Source organism: Argiope bruennichi, chromosome 5, assembly GCF_947563725.1.
Source record: "Argiope bruennichi chromosome 5, qqArgBrue1.1, whole genome shotgun sequence".
Lineage (NCBI taxonomy): Eukaryota > Metazoa > Arthropoda > Arachnida > Araneae > Araneidae > Argiope > Argiope bruennichi.
In genome coordinates, this window is record NC_079155.1 from 133,779,204 (window position 1) to 133,797,578 (window position 18,375).

General features: G+C 32.7%; 1 protein-coding gene across 1 annotated transcript in view; it reads left to right on the forward strand.

Moving 5' to 3' along the window:
* LOC129968987 (multiple epidermal growth factor-like domains protein 6) overlaps nt 1-18,375 on the forward strand; it is a 442,865-nt gene that overhangs the window by 204,114 nt on the left and 220,376 nt on the right. Inside the window, exons 2-3 of the mRNA XM_056083379.1 lie at nt 15,568-15,705; nt 18,122-18,228. Coding sequence (XP_055939354.1) covers nt 15,568-15,705; nt 18,122-18,228 — 245 coding nt within the window. The remainder of the gene's footprint in view (nt 1-15,567; nt 15,706-18,121; nt 18,229-18,375) is intronic.

Consider the following 18,375-nt stretch of genomic DNA (forward strand, 5'->3'; position numbering starts at 1 on the left):
CGATCCATTATAAACATGGGTCTCACATATTTGGTCGTCCATTTCTTTTAGTACAATTAAAGCAAAATTATTTTACAATTCAGTGATTCATTCGATTAAACAATTGTGTGAACTAAAACATTGTGTTTACTGTTAAACATTGTGCGAACTAAAGGATGATATTCTGCCACTCTGTTCATAATTTCTGAACCATTGTTTCTTTAAAATATAATACAAAACCTCAGAGTCGTAAATTTTTTTCGTTTTGAATATATATTTCATTTCTGTGATATCTCTTTATTGTATGTATGTGTGCGTATGTTTTGCCTTGCTCCAATTTCAGTGTGTGAGATTTTATTTCAATAAAGTCGTTTTAGTAAACCACTTTCACTCTTATTGATATAATAGCATATTTTGCTACTCTCCTTAAAACAACCCGAAAGTTATAGAATCATGCATTAAAATGATGAATGTATGATTTCTAAACATGAATATTGTTCACTTATGACAGCAATATATAATGCATTTTCATAAAAGGAATTTCACATTTACATCTTTGTTATGCTCAAATGTTTGATAGAATTGAGACTGCACTGAAGGTGTTTAATAAAGTGTTTAAATCCCATTTTTTTCTCCTTTGAATCGAATATTGAATGACTTTAACAATTGAAAAAATACCTTATTTTATGACAGAATAAGCGAGTAAACTTTCGTATTATATCATAATGAATTAATACTATTTACAATAGGCTCCAAAAAATGATATCAGCTTTTTTTTTTTTTTTTTTTTTTTTTTTTTTACAAAAGCTGAATTTTGTGGCAAAGAATAGCAATTTATCAACTTTAAAAATGAATATTGATTGCTGGTGTATAAAAATGAATAGATAGCGTCGAAGCTGTATCAGAATCTCTAATTGATATCTGTCATCAGAATTGAAAATCTTTTTAAAGTATGTATTTTTTTTCCATGTTACTTTTATAAAATTGTATTAAAAATATAATATTTAACGCTTTAATTCACGAATATATCATATAGATACATTAAAGATAAGAAAACGAAGCACATATCAGACATGCGCGCATTCCAGGTTGTCACCGTAGGGTATTATTAATGAAAATGGCGCTGGCTAATAATACTAATTGTAATTCTGGTTTTGAAAATGACAAAATTAACTTTGTCAAATGATATAACAGATTGGACTAAATCACAGCAAATACTGAACAACGAAAGTGAGATTTCATCGCTGGTGAGGTGCTTCTGATATTCGGAGAAAAAGTAATCATCCAAACAAAAAATTCATCTCTAAATGTGGATGAATCTTCACATTTTATTTCTGAGTCCGAAAAGCGAATTTTGGAATTATGATTGTGTATCAATACGACAATTCGAAAACCTAATGAACTGTAAAAAAAATGAAATTGAATGTGTAATCCTTTTTAACAAAATTAGATTCCTTGTCAAATTTTGGACAACAGATGCAGAAAGTTTATCTAGTATGTCTGCTGTCCCATTACACATTAACATAATTACCCATAAGCACAATGAACTATGCAATTTAACGCATAAGTTTATCACTAGAGTTTTTAATCCGTATTATGTCTATTTTTTTTTTAAAATCTCCGGACTGTTTAGTCATATATTGGTTTGTACATTCTTGAGACAATGATAGCAATAACTAAAGCACGGTAGCAAATTATAAATATGAAAATTTGTATACTGTCTGGACACCGAAATGGCAGACCTGTATAAGATTTTGATAGCAAACAAGTATTGTGAAGAGGTTCAAAATGTGTATATGATTCTCTCAGCTGTGCGACGAAGTTCAAACAAACGGTGTTGCTTCGCCTAAAGTGTACAGGAAAGTCAGTCAAGCAGACATTTCAGCTAGTGTTATATACAGAGCGGAGAAGAGAAGTTGGGCTGAATTTTTGACAGTATTAGAGCGAAAAAGGAGCATTCAAACTCTCTTTCAAGCTCGACAAATACCAATTTTAATGTGTGTGTGTGTGTTTTTGGAAGGGGGCGAGGAACGATGCATCATGATTATAGTTCGGAACCAGTAACAATGGATTGAGAACAGGCCTCGAAAAATAATGCATCGGAATAGCAAAATGATAGGTTTTTGTATTTCAACGACCCGCAGCTTTGGCAGAGTCTGAAGGATAACTCCCAAAAGTTCGATTAATTCAGAAACTTAATTCAGAATTAAACAGTTCGACTTATTCAGACTTAATTCAGAAATTTTATGTCCGTTTTAATTCATTTCATTTGTAAAATTTAGAAGCATTTAAATGAATTCTTAATTTATGCAGAGTGCGTTTAAAGACGCAGGACACCCCATGCATGCTACCAAGGCCTCAAGAGATGCGAAAAAATCTTTTTCTTTCTTTCCAAGTATCTTAGAATTTTGTGTGCAGAAAAATCTGGCGGAAGTAGCCCCTCCCCTCCCCGATTTCCTCATGCACTAACTCAAGACAGTGCATTTTGTGCTTCAGAGAAGAAGGAAAAAAGCCTTCGAACATCTTCCTTCCTTTGGATTGGGCATGTGCGGATTCTAAACTTGATACTTTGTAATGATTTTTCATGATAAAATTCCATACCAAATTTCATTTATATAACCCTGTATATTTATAACTTATACGAACCACGAATGGACAAAGCTTGCTTGGCCCACACTAATTACGCCACTGAGCTGAACTGAGAACAGAGAGCGTTCTAGTATGGGGCAAATTTGGCAGCAAGCACAAAATAAATGTGTATGTATCCCATATTTCATACAATATACACTGGTGTTGCTTTTTCTTTAAAAAGATTTCTCAACTGTAAAACAACTACTGATTGTAACTAAAAATTAAAAGGAAAAAATATGTATTAATATATTATTCTTTGAATGATCTTTTTTTTTTCTTTATGAAATATTGCAATTCAGTTAATATAAGTCCAGGTTAGTTTTGAATAATTTAATTGATGCAAGAAATTTTTTTTAATAAAATAACTTGATAATCGGGTGATTCGAAACTTCGAGAGAATGCTAGCATAGGCGTTTCTGTACACAATTTCCAAACCTCAAGTCACTCGAGAATGAAATATACGTTTTTTATTTTAATTCATCAAAAAATATCCATTTTTTTTCACCGGATGACTCTTGAAAGTTTAGTAAAAATCCTCATAAATCAATATAGTTTGTCATAAACATTTGGGTGATCTCGTTAAGATTCCTCTGTGATACGAGCATTAAATAATTTTTTCCCCGAATTGTATTCCTGCATATTAATTATTTCCTCTCCTTTGATGCACGTCTTTCGCTTTGGGTTCACCGCGGCCGTGATGTAAATCTCCGACATAAAATGTGGATGCAAGTATTCGACTAATGCAAATTTATGACCGCATCTCTTTTAGTTCCGAGCAGCTGTTTAAATAAAATAAAATTTACTTGTCATCTTTATTGAAAGGGTTTTTTTTTCTTTTTTACTATATGTTATGCCTACTAGATTTTAACATTATAATGCATGTGATGGGAGGTTCGATTTATCTAGGCGTGTTTCGAGAGAGGTGATATCATTTGAATACTGGGCATTAAAAGTGCTCCTTTCTTTTCATTCTTTATCGTCTCCTTTTCAGGAAGGTTCGATATAATTAAAACATTATTTTAAGAAAGATAAAAAAATTCTATATATGAAATTTGAAGATTCCAGGGAAAAAAAAAGACTTTACAGAACTATGCATTGAAAGGTTTTCATAATTGTTTGTACTCCTAAAACTATACTTACATTTTTTTAGATGGAAGAGCAGCTACTGAAAGCTATTTGTTGTTTCAAACGCAAATATGTATGCTTTTTGCTAATTTATTGATAATTTAATAAAAAAGTAAATTCGTAAAACGAAGAAGTAAGTTTTAATAATTTTTGGACATAATAATCTTTTTGAAAACAGTCTGTTAACGAAACCTTTTCTAAATTGTATTCACTATTATTCAGAGATGAAAATATTATTTCAGGAACATTCGGAATAAATCTGAGGCGCACAGTTTGCAACGCTTCCGTTATTTGTTTCCTGTACGATTTCTTGATTAAATCTACTTTCTAGCATCGTCATCTTTGTAATCGCCTTGATCAGAGCAGCAGCCCGGTTCATGGGAATAATTAGACACAATTTAAAATTCAAAGCAGTCATTTATTTGTTCAAATGAAACAGGTTGTTTCAATGCTCCTTTTGCATTTCCGGTATATATATATGTGGCGTGTGTGGAAAGGCAACGACCAGCATTAACATGAAAATATATTTATTATAATTAAAGGACAAAACATTACTATACTAACATAAAACACATAAAGATACACTGTACGTCTTACGGACTCACTACCCTCACTCTCGTCAGCCAATAATGGCGGGAAAGCATCATGTGATTAATGATGTGACGCAACATGGCCAACATGGTGCCATACAGGATACGGGATCTGTCAGCATTCCCCCCCACATATATATATAGATATAATATGCGAATTGAATTTCTATTGCAAGACCATTTTTTGAAGATCTCTCATTTTATCGTGAAGGGTTATAACATTATTCTCCTATACTTTGGCTAACATTATCGAAGATTTCTCAATTTTTCTTTAGATTCGTCATGTTCCAATTCAAGCACTTGAACATTTATTTTCAGTAAGAAAGTTGCAATGTTTTAAAAATGACCCTTTGTCTAACAGATTATAATTTAGAGGCCATATTTGGCGGAAGATAAAATAAGTTTAAATTTAATCAATTTTTACTCAATGGAGCTGGGATAAGCTTTCATTTCCCTAAAGAAAGGAGGCACTTTTCTCTGTTTGGTTATCAATTCATAGAAAGTTACCTATTATTTCTATTTTAAATGATTTTTTTGTTAAAACCGCAGTCACCTTCAAGTGACTTTTGAAAAAACACTGCTGCACATTTTCCCATGAAAAAGATTTTTAATTTCTCGTCACTGCTTCGCACAAATGAAAACACTAAAAAGGTTCTTACTATGTTTTCAGCCAAAATATTTATAGCATTTGAAATTTAAAATTTTTTTATCGTGCAAACTCTTGAAAACAGAATGTTTCCTCTGTGTTAAACACTTTTCATGTTCTCTAGGCTGATATATTTTTAAAAATAATTTTTGGAATTATTTTTGTCATGTCTCTTTTTTTATTCAGTGAGCCGTTTAGGGCTGATCTGACGGTTGGAACTTTTCAAATTTGTGTCCTTAGCCATGTCTTTTCCCCTCAGGTGCACATCTTCTTTAGGTGTGACGAGCTTCACGACTCCGAGGTACCTTAATGATCTGGTCTGCTTTTAAGATTCCCCACTCCTCAGTTTACTGCTTTCTCCTGTTTTTTCTTCCTTCCTTCGACGGCAAGCGTGGGAGCTCTCCATGAGAAGCTGTAGCCGCTCTGTTCGCTTCTTGCTTCTCATGAACAGCCAAAAACCCCACGTTTCGCCGTGCGTGGCGACCCAATGGAGGGGCGGTGCACTGCTGTCCCCGGTGTATCAATCGGCTGGTAGCTGCAAACTGAGTTGCTAGTCTGCTAGGGATCAAGCGAAGAGGTTACTTCTTGGGCTTGACGTTAAGGGTGGTCACTGTCCACAGGGGTAACTCAGAGCGTATAGGTTCCGGCCAGCACTAAGGTAAGAGCCGAGGCTGGAAACGGCCAGAGACCATGGCCGCCTTTCCTTTTCGGGCTCCGTGGTGGACGGTGCCGTCGGGTCTGAAACTTTATCAATGTCATATGTGCAAATCCAAATGTTCTTTCTTCAGTGGGCAACACAATGCTTCAACTCCTGCACAGAATTTTCCGACTTCTTTCTGATTCAAAGGAAATCAAGAAATAAAGAATCATTTCATAGTGTATCTCCTTTTCTGGTGGAAAAAGCTATATTTGGAAGTATTGGCGAGGAAAGAAAGAAAAAAAAAAGAAACTTCGATCTGGTGCCTGTTGGTTGAAGTTAATTCTCCCAAACAAGCGAAACTGTAAATCTGAAAACTTTATCAACGATATCTGGCTTAGTTAGTTCCCATGCATCATTAAATTAATCAAAATGTGTTATATCTTGCGGTAAATGTCCCAATAGAAGAAATTACTGAAAAGCTAAAAAGTCACCCATGTGCGGCATATAACAATACAAAGAGATAGCCAGCTCCTGAATACTAAGCATCTGTTGTTAACTTTCAGTTCCTCTACTTTACCAGAGTATATTAAGGCTGGATATATGCGCCTATCTGTTAGAGTATATGTACCAAATCCCTTAAGGCCAGTGCCAGCGCTTCGGACATTCAAAATCATCTTGCTTCGGGACAATGACATGCGCCCGTTGTGCAGAAGTCAATCATGACATCACTAAATGCAATGGTGTAGAGAAGTGCGTCGATTGCAAGGGTGACCACACATCATTCTCCCGAAATTGTCTTGCCTGGAAACATGACAAAGAAATAATATCAACAAAAATAAAAGGACAAACAAACAGTTTTACTTATCAGGAAGCCCGCAAACTCGTTAAGTCGAAAATGCCTAATCCTGGAAATATTTACACTTCTGTTGTAAAAAAGATGTCTGCTACCATATCTACACAATGGGAATCAGCCGATATCTCAGCTTGTCTTTCAAAATCTTCTGAATCCGCTACAATAGCATCTAATCAAGTTAAATTACCAAATACACCGCCACCATCTGTTGAAACTGTCTCTGAAGAAACTTCTGTTTTATCGGACCTAAATGGTTTTCAACCTGTGACTAAAATAAAAAAAGTTTTAAAAGACCTCTCCGATTAAAACAAAACCTGTTACCGATATTGAGAAGTCCCGAAATGGTATAGTATTTCACCTTGTCAATTTCCCACTACAGGTTTATCACAAAATACTGTCTCAAATGGGAAACCGACATTGAATAGTAAGTCAATGATCTCGGCTCAAGCTCAGTTGCTTCCTTCTTCCAGCACTGCACCACAGTCTATAAATGCTCGCTCTTCAGGAGGGAACAAAAATCTGATGCCGATGCAGAGGTGAGCTCGTCTACTGCATTGGAATATGATATGTCTGAAGACTTGGACCACAAGATTTTAGCTTTCCACCCTGTACCAAATCTAGAAAAGAAAAGCGTAAATATATCATCCCTACGAAATAGAAGCCTTTGTTGCTTTTGTGGAATGCTTTTGTTTTCTTTTGGCTTTTAATATAAAACAGTTGTTGCATATTTTTTTAACCCAAATTCGTTTACTAATACAGTGTTTTATCATTATATCTGTATTATTTTTACCTCTTCTGCTATATTTTGTTTTGCCCAAAATTTGATCTTTTAGGCATGTATTTAATTTACTATTTTACAATCTGATGGCTGACAAATATATTTTATCCATTTATAAACTTCACCTTGAAAAATTGCAATTTTTTAAAAATTTTAACTCCTTTTATCCTTCATCACCATATGTTTTATACCGTGAACCTGTTGATCTACCATAAGCTTGGCGCAGCATAACTAAAAATGTCCCTTGCGAAAAAAAAAATAATCAACCTAGCCATGTTTTCTATCATTTTTATGCGCATTTCAAAACTGCCTCATCGATGTTCTCAAATTTTAAAGATTTAAATTGTGCATAACACTTTTTAAAGCTTTAGTACTGTAAATACTTTTTTTTTAATTGCTCAGATTGAATTTGTCGAAATTTCATATATTTTACAATGTTCTTAATTTTTATCCCATTTTTACATCCTTTATTAAGCTGTACTTCTCTTTAATGCAAACATTTTCTTTTATATTCCATGGAAAGGAGTCAAAAGTCAAAATGAAACTTCACTTTAGGAATTGGATTCATAGAACAGACTCTTAAGAATAATATGTGTCTCACCAGCGGGCATGTCCGCTGTTTCGTAAGCAATCGATTTTCTATATGTTAAAATGATAATTGGCAAAATAGCTTCTTTTATTTTTCCTTTTCATTTTATTTATACTCCTGCTATGAAAGAAAACCATGGGTGCTTTTCTACTGCATAAGCAACTTTGTGTGTACTTTTTTGTGTTGAAATTATTGCTTGATTCATAGAAATTTTATTAGATTTCCAGAACTGCTTTTCTAATGAAACTTTTAAAGCTTAAAAAAATCCTAAGTTCAAAATGCAGAGGAAATTCCATATTAATCAAGGTACTGCATGAAAGAAGAGCACAAAAATGTAGAAACATATCATCAGTTGTCCAGAACCTTCCAAAAATCTTAAGACTTTCATCTCAGGAATACTTTTTCATTTTAGTATTATCAACTATCCACAAACTGTTTATGAATTTTGCAAAAAAAGTTTTGAGAAATAAGACCTTGTTGAAATTCTTCTCTCTGAAACTCTCATCTGGATTTTTTAAAAATTATGTTAATACAAAACTGAAAAAAATTATTTCCATTTATTAAAGATCAGATATTTTCTTTCTAACATACCCAACTAGTTAAAGATATTTTTCATGGTAAATATTTTTACTGCAGAAGACTTATTTACTGACCTACATCTGTATGAAAAAATGAGTTATTATGATGTAAATTGTTGAAATTGTGTTATTTATTTCAGCAGATTAGATTATTGTTAGAGTAAATACTAAAATAGGTGGAGAAATTGAAATTTATTGCTATTGATAACATCTGAGAAAACACATTTAAACTCTTGATTCGCGCTGTGTGCCATCAGGAGTGAAAATCCATAATAGTGTGTAATGTATAAGATTCCAGATGACTGATTGCATTTTCTTAACATTTTGCTCTCACTAGTGGGGACTATAAGATATTAGTTTGATTGACAGTCAATAGGAAGTTTTAATCAAATTATGTTTCCAATGAAGATAGATGATTTTATCATTAATGTTGCCATTTCAATTCATTGAAATTATAAAAGATGTTAAGACCTCGAATTGCCACTCAATCTATTTAATTTTTTTTGTATAAACACTGCAAAAAAATTATCTTTAAAAAATGTTATGATGTAGAATGCAATTCCTTGAAAAGCTAAGAGATTTGATGCTTCTAATGTGTTCAGTTTAATTAAAAATACAAATTGCAAATGATGATAAAATTTTGCAAAATTTTATTATTATGACATTTATAATGAAGTAATTTTTACAGTAAATTTATTACAGATATGCAAATAAATAATAAATTTTATTTTAAAAATATTTATTTGCATAAGTGTTAGCTTTACGTAAAATAGATGCTAATAGAAAATTGCTAATAATATATAGTGATTTTTGCAGAAATCGTAATCCTACAGATTAAAATTTACTTGCAGCTAATGCAAATTTTCCTCCTTAGTTTTTTACATCTATACTTACCTTTTCCTGTAGGTTTATTCATTTTGCTTAAGAAATTACGAAACTTAATGCTGTTTTGTAAGATTTGTCAATATTTCAGTAGAAACATATAGCGCATTAATTCTTACTTTCTGGTTTCTCATGAATTTCATATAGTTCTCTGGAGACAAAGTACTTGCTGAAATATTTAGTGATGACATTGCATTTTAAATTCCTAATTTAAATTTACAATCCTAACGTTCTTGTTTGTCTAAAAGTTTTTATCATCAAGAAATTTTAAATAATCATCAAGAAAATGCATAGTTAATACTTTGAATCTTCTTATGACGTCATTGACAAAATTTAGTGAAAAGTGCTGAATGACCAGCCATTAAAGGTTTTGTCAAGTCACAAAGCTAAAGCAAGCAAATTTAATGTAAATATCTCTCTGCATCCCCGCCCATTTTCCTGCTGACCTAGTTGCTATGGTCCACGCTACTCATCTTGCATACAGCCGACCACCCCGCCATCACTGGAAGAAGCAGTATCGACAGCACTAGTCATCTGTCGAGATACGAGGCCGATTCTGGGTTAGTTGCAAGATATATTCGCAAATTTGAGTTTGGGATCATTTTCTTTTGCACGTTATGTCTTTGAAATTCAATATTTTATTTATTTCTTTTTTAGTTTATTCTCAGCCAACTTTACAATAACTCCTATTCTACTTTCCTTCATATCAAATTAACATCTAAGCTCAAGAAATTTAAAAAAATAAAGTTTTTTTTGATAATTAAATAAAGAATAGACTTCTTTTTAATTATTTTCTTTTCGTAGTCTTAAATTTAATTTATAATCCATTATAAATATTATGAAATTTTAATTAATTTTTGACTTTTTACTATTAAGTGACGACATTCACTTAGAACTAATTTACTTAAATTAGAACTAATTTACTTAAATTAGTTCTAAGTTAGTTATTATTAGTCTTAATTAGTTCTTATCGATTCATTTACAATTAAAATCCGAAAATATCGAAATAGTGTGTTATCATCAAGAGTACAAAACTATACTAAATTCCAAAACTCAGTCGCATGAAAAATTGATTACAGAACTCCATCTTTATTCACATCAAATGAGTCAAGCTAATAAAAAAAAGTGCAGAATATTAAATTCTTGTAATTAGCATTTTATCTGTCAGCAGGGTATCCACAAACATTGCAGTTCTTTAAAAATAAAAAATGTCCGAATAAGGCAGGGGAGGGATTTTCAGGTGGTCGCCTTCTTAAGTATTAAGCGTGGCCAAAAAGAAATTTTTTTTTTTTTTTTTTTTGCAGTGAATCGACCAGACGAGAACCTGCTCTCTATCGTTGGCCGCTTAAACATGCAAGTGATGACTACGTGCAAATAACATTGTATTCGTAGGTTCTGTACTTGCTAATAACGCAATCCATATTTTTACTTTCTCGCTTACACCATGTAGTCATCAATAGCTGATTTGATACATTAACATAATATTTTGCTTTATTATGTACTTCATTAATAGTCGCCTTTTATTAATAGTGTATTTTCACTGGAAAAGCAGAGCGGGATATCTCAGATGATTAGTGATAACAAGTCTAATTTTGTACTTTATATTTACAAGAATCATATCATTCATCACGGATATAAAATGAACAATCGAAAGTCATATATCCAAGTCCGTAAAAACTTCCACTTCATCGTAAATCTTCGGCATTCCAACAATTCCGTCAGTGAGAGGGGGCCCAGCTTGAGGTAAAGATTTACGGTCCACAGAGGCCCCTCGCTGATTGCACCGCATCGAAAATTGATTTTACGGCGACAGCGAAACGAATTTACAGTAGCAACCGTTTCAGCAATCAAGCATATAGAAACTCCGATCCGGCATTAACCTCCTATCGGCTTCACCCTTGTTTACTTGCGGCCAATTGGATGGATGGTGGATCTCAACAACTTGACAAGCCAATTTGTTCTGGTACCCCATTGAGCCTTTATCTCCGCCGATTCGAGCCCGGCGGGGCGGCCCGCCTTTGCCCTTTTGTTTTATGGTCTCCGATGATAATGAGTCGACTACATTGTTGAATTCATTAATTGCCATCTGGTTCAAAATGAATTCCAGTATCCGAATCCTTCTGGGTCGGGCTGAGCTTTTAATATAAGCTTCTGATGCAGAGTTTATTGAAGAGCGATGTTTATTGGAAAGGAGTTATGGATCGATTAATCATTCATGTTTTCATTATTAAATCTTGGTTTGGCACAACTATTATATGTTTCTTATTGTTGCGGTGTTTATTTATCAGTGCAATGTGCACGCACTATTTTGTTTTCTTGGTCAATGTCTTAATGTTTCATTTTAAATTATTGAATGTTTTAAATTTATTTGTTTCTGTTCTTTTGATTTTCTTTTAACAATGTTGCAATAGCATTTAATAATTAATCTGCTAGGTATTAAATGTTAAACTTGTTCAAAGTAAGATTTTTTTTTTTAACTGGCAATATAAATCATTGTTATTAGAAATTGTCTAAGTATGCGTAGGAATTTGGTTATTAAAGTTGACAACAAAGTCCATGTTAAAAATAATCGCATTTATGAATTGAAAGTCACTTTTTCTAAATAAGTGCAGCTATTGAAAAATTATTACAAAAATTGTTCGTTTTAATAAAATGCTAATTTGATGAGCCAGATAGCCTAGAAAGCCGTTTAAAATGCATTCAAAATAACTCTAGTACTGGGTTGCCGGGATAACTTGGGTAAAACGTTTTCGCTTATACATAAATAATAAACTTTTGAACAAAGAATAATGTTAGATTTTGAAGACCGTGATCGACGAAATTCTATAGAAATTTTTCCGACGACATGTTTTGCGAACAATAATTTCACTACTGTTTAAAATACAAAACAGAAGAAGAATTCAAACAAAAAGGATTAAAAGATTTATCCCCGGTGGGCGTAATTAACTGTAAACCAGTTTCTTTTAAATTAGTTGGGTCGCAAGAGCCCAATGGTAAAGTCTCGACTCTGTGGTGGGAGGTTTCCAGGTTCAAAACAAGACTCCACCAACGATTCATGTGTTGTTGTTTTTATGGCACTTGTTATAGACGAGATTTTAAGCCGTGAGAGCGTTTCTTATTTTTCAGTAGCGCCATCTAGGGCCAAAGTACGTCTTAGCTACTCATGCGTCAAACCCTTTTTAGTGGCGGATTCATACAATTTATCCACAGATCGCAATTTAGACCTGAATCAGAGAACGATCACCTCTGATCCAGTACTCCTAGTGTTATTGCATCGGCTTGGAGGACTTAGTAGTCGCGACAGATTCATGCGTGCACCAGCCACTACATACACGGGGAGTCTTCGGTCAGCGGGGTTCGAAAAGATTCATGTCTGTATGATCCTGGTGCGTGTCAAATTTGCCATTGTGGCCTAAAATCTGTTTATTGGTGTTGAATGGGAGCTTGGAGAGGGCAATTTCCCGCTAATGCCTCATCCTCATTACTCATTATTCCTCCTCATTGGCAGATTCAAAATTCGCGGGTCCATTCTGAAATAGACCTTGTGTTACTTGCAAATGGAACATCGATACAATTAAACTTTTAACCAGTTTACTTTTTTAATGAACGGTCTTATTTCTGTGTGGGACAGTTTATGATTAGTTCACGAATCATAAATATTTTGAGATTTAGATTTTTAAAAAGCATTAGACATCCTAATACATTCAACATCACTCTGTTTTTTAGTTCTCGAAGTGCACGAAAAAAAGATAAGAAATCAAATTAAGGACGGAGAAATGAACCCGGGTCTCCTCTTCCATAGCTTGGAGTACCACCGTGATCATTTCTTAACTTCCATTTTGATGTAACAAAATCATGTTTTGGAAAACATTTAACTGCAACCACTAAGTGACAACATCGGCCATATTATCTATCCTCAGGAACATTATTAGATGTGTCCTGTTCTTTTGACATATAGAAAATACTCAGCAAAGGCCATTTAAGAAAAAAATATATATCTCCCATTTTTATCCGATTTAATCCGAAAGGTCAAGTATAAGTCAATATGTATGAACTCTAAAATCCGATGGAATTCCATAATCTTGATAGAATATCACATCTTTCGATGTTAAGTTGCAGTAATTAAAAAGTAATTAATGATAAATAAAAAAAAATTTCTTTGCTTGAAATCTTATAAAGTTACTTAAATAAATTTTTTTATGAAGCTATCTTCTTGATTATGTGATTCTGGTCACTCAAAATAGTAAAAAAATTACCTTTAATAGAAAGATGGATTTCGAAACAGACTTGTGAAAGCACCGATAAAAAATAATATTCTGCTTCACTTGCAGTACTAAAAACAATTTATAACAAATTTTTAATTTTCCCCTGAATGTTTAAATTTTTTAAAATTATATTCAATGTAGCTTCATTTCATTATAGTATTCTTTTCAATACTTTTACGAAAGAAAGACTTTGTGTAAGAAAGACGGTCGTATTTTTTATAAAATCTTTTCCTGCATTCACAAAATATTTTTTTTTATTTTTTAGTTTTTAATATATTTCATAATTCAGTATTATAATGAATATGGAATATTAAATCGATTTTTTTCACTGTTACTGGTAGATGACACTCTTCTTAAAGGAAGAAATTTTATTTAAAATGAATTGATTCTTAAACAAAAATATGTCAATATCACGGAATTCCAACTTTAGAAACATAAAACTAATTAAGTAAAAAAAAAAAAAAGCGCTTAAAAATTTTTGTGCCAGCGCTGTCATAAACTATTTCGCTGCCGAAACACACACACATATATATATATTAAGAAAACACAGTTTCAAAAAAAAAGGTATTGTTTATATTCTAGAGCAAGGTAGCAAAAGAATTTGCCATAAACTATGTAACACTGCTTTACGTCAACTAAATCCATCTAAACTATCCGGTGTTTTACTTAAACTTTTCCCAATGCCGAACGATGCCTGGAAATAAAGCAGATAAAAATTGTTGACGGAAGCTTCTTCTCTTGAGTTATGGTTTTTGCTTTGAATAGATCCATGCTTCAGATCTTTCGCACCGATTTTTTACTTTAAGTTTTCTTTTTAACTTGGAAATCTTCCGCATTCTTCAATCTTCGGAACATTGTGTGGTTAACCTTCTTAACGCAGAATGTTCGTTTTTACCTTTTCGCATCTGGTGCTGTTGCTAAAAAATGGCTGCCTCGAAATATTGAACACTCTTTTAAGAATGAACAAGTCATTTTTACTTTCTCAAATACGAATTTTTTTTTTTTTTTTTTTTTTTTTTTTTGCAATAGTCGGAAATTCGAACACGAACTTTTGATGAATCTCCACACTGCGGACCTCCCTGAGTTCGAAAAACCCCTTTTTTTGAAAATGTCCGTCTGTGACGAAAATAACTCGGAATCGCTTTGAGCAAGACGGACGAGATTTTGATAATGGCTTTAACAGCAAATTTATAGATTTCTATTAAAGTATCAGCAAACCATATTCAGAGAAAGTGTGTCTCTCCGAATAGTGTAAGTTAACATGATAGTGAGCGAGGAGAGCTAGGCATAACATATAGCATAACAAAGATAACGTAATATTCGGTATGCCGATTTCATATCTGCGTTGAAGGCAGGCATCAAATGTCGTGTCAAATCCTACAAAGGATCTTTCAAACACGATCACTCAAAGATATTAAATTTGGCATGGGATTTTGTGACTGCAATTGTGATTTTGTCAAATTTGGATTTGAACGGATTGGGAAAAAAAACATAAATTCGCCTGTATTGTGAGAAAGTTTTGGCGAGCCCACCCCACTGGTTCGTGAACACGGAAGGAGGTGAAGAAATGGAATGGGTTTCAATGGCGTCATGAGAAAATAGTTTTAAAATACCAATTTATTTATCAAGTGACGACACTCCCTCGATGCACACATAATTTAAGGTGAAGATACTGACAATTTTTTGAAATAAAATTTTACTCGTTGTGTTTCGTACCATCCATGAAGTGAAATTATTTTATGGAAATGGTTCACTGACTGAACAAAATTCGCTTAATGCCGATTTTATTAAAAAAAATCTTTCAGCGCTAATCTGAGGATATATTTTCAGTCACTTCTTACTTATATATGAAATAAAAAAATGATTAAAAAATGGAATAAAAATGGCAGGACATAATGAAAAATCCCCAAATATTTATTAAAAAGTGAATAGAAATGGAACCAAGAATATAAATTATAGAAAGTCTTCTGACTGTAGATTTGTAATGATGATGATAATATGTCTCTTGCAGGCCCCACGTATGTACTTACAATGTGATGCAGATGGTGAAGATTCAAAAGCCGTGCCTCCGCGCATACACGAAGATCGAAAGGATCCGGAAGGCCAATTGCCCCTATTCAGACGAGTGGTGCGTCGACTACAAGCCCAGGTACAACATCTTACCCTGCTGGATATCTTTACACGAAAACGGATGGATGTGTGATGCATATATATATAAAATACAAAGACGGGATGTCTGTCTGTTTTCAGTTCTCAGGGTGAATAAATAATGTCTGTAGTTGGATTCTTGAATGTCTCGTGAGAACATCAAAACGAAAGTATCGTTTTGTTAGTAGTAACGCCTTAAAAAGGATATAATTTCTCAACGATTTATTTGATTTAATTATATTTTTATTAAATAAAATTTTCTTTTTATGTTGTTCTGTAATTTAATTGTTTTAGGTATTTTAACTAACCTAATTAATACTTTAAGTGTTCTGAGTTCAGTTACTTTAAACTAATTCACTTACATTAACACACACCTGCATGTGCACATTTTGGAAAGTATTTAAGTATATGTTGTACGAAAGAAAATGCAAATAGCCTTCCTTACAAAAATTACTTGGGAAATTATTATAGAAAAAAAAAAATTATTTCGTCCAACGCTCTGTGAATCATTAAGCTCAAAACGAGAATTATTTTTATAATACTATCATTCATTTGAATATCAGAATTGAAAATTTAAGAGATAGGCATTATGTATAATCTTTTGAACAAAACGCAGAAAATAACGTGGATTTTTTTTTAAAATATGAGAACGTGAGGATAAAATTAAAGTTATATATTCATTAATTTAGAGTAAGCTGTTGGTAAGATAAAAATTTCAACTAATTATTGATTTGCGATTCTTTTTGCTTTAAAACTGTATTGAAGATATAAACAAAGAAAGATAATAAACAAACATATTTTCTTTATTTTGGAAGAAAGAAACCTAATAAATTTGTATGTTTAAGAAAATTGCAGACTGCTTTACAACGTGAGCCTTAATTATTCTGCAACTTAAATCCAAGCCTGCGTGGGATGGCATCGAGGGAAATTGCTGTCACTTTCAGCCTCTTTTAATGTGCTTTCAAGCTATCATATTCATTCGTTTCCATTTTTATTGGCATACAGAGGTAAGATTGCGACATCCTATGTGTGAAAGTTTTCATCGGTATTCGAAACTGGCCTCAGACTTCACAATGGTAAAAGATCTAATAGGAAAACATGAAACTGCATTCAAAATGATTTCAGGGGAAGAATCTTATTTTTTTTATCATATTGAATTCTTGTGTTAACCATGAGAGTTCTCACTTTAGAAATATTATTCGTGAAATGTCTTTTCGATAAAAAATAAAAGACTGTAGCACTATCTGAGATAAGGTTAAAGTTATTTCACTTCAAAGTCATTGATGAATTAAGAACGACTCCATAATTTTTCCACATTCAGACAAGGCGTTTGAAATTACTCTAAATGAAAAATAAAATTTTAAGACTTGAGCTAGTACGAAAGCCGAGGAATTTTTTCCTCGGCTTCTGATGAACCATGAAAAAAAGAACAAAATGAATTATTATCAAAAGTTTTGAATAAGCATGGTTATTCCACGAATTAAGCATATATGAACAATATTTGAAAAGGCATTTTCATGCCTGTGAACGCTTCGAAAGAATGTCGTCGCCAGTGAAGCGAGACGTTCTTCTGAAGCCCCGCATAGTCTTGAAGCTTCAGATCCATTCATGGGAGAGATGAAAATGGCTCGGCTCTAAACCACATTCTCGATGAAGAGGGACATGGACTAAGCCCATCGCAACAGAACATTTATTCAACGAATTAATCAACTGGTTTGAAAGAAAATGCGGGTGCTGGAATCTCAGAAACTTGCTTATGAACCAGCTAGTTAAAATAGCAACTTTGGAGTGGGGATTTGTTACTTAAAGAAATGTTAGATATGACTGTTCCATATTTTTTCTTAAAATGAAATTCAAAGAACTTCCAGACTGATCAGAAGTTTCAAAGAAAAGTTCAAGCTTATCTCACATCACTGATGCAATAATTAAATTAATTATTGCACCAGTGCTTTAATTAAAGTCTTGCATATTTTCTGAAGTCGGCGGAGGCCGAAAAAAAAAAGATCTACGGCACATACATTTGGAAAAATTTATTAGAAAATGCGAATCAAATAATGTTATTTCAATTTTCTTTTTTTAACAAAATCATAAATAAGATAAATATTTGCTCATGATTTCACTTCTCTATTTCATATATCATTTGAAATGCGTATTTATTTAAACACTCAATTCAATGCTACATATTATTATTTTACATTTATTGTTATTTCTATCCCAATAAGAATGAAAACAATATGTGAGAAGATACATCAGCATTTTTACTGTTTTAAATCCATTGTTATTCTTATTCGAATGCAGGTTTAACTATCAAACTTTTGAAATGCGAGTTGATGCCAATTAGATAGGTCATTTCAGTATTAATGGATAATATTGAATAAATATTCCTATTAAGTTTTAATGTTGTTTCTTTGTTTCAGGACTGTTTATTACACGGGTTATACGCACAAACTGGAACCGCGGTATACCACAATCCATCGGTGCTGCGAAGGGTGTTTCCCCATTGATGATAGAGGATGCCCCCACAGTAAGTGTCATTCAGCCTCTGAAGGCTCACAATTTGATCTTTAATTATTATTATAATAATTTTATGTTTGTAAAATTTTAACGAGCTTTTAATAAAGATCAATGCATTATTTACTGATTAGAAGTGGATTGATTAATTTGTTGATTT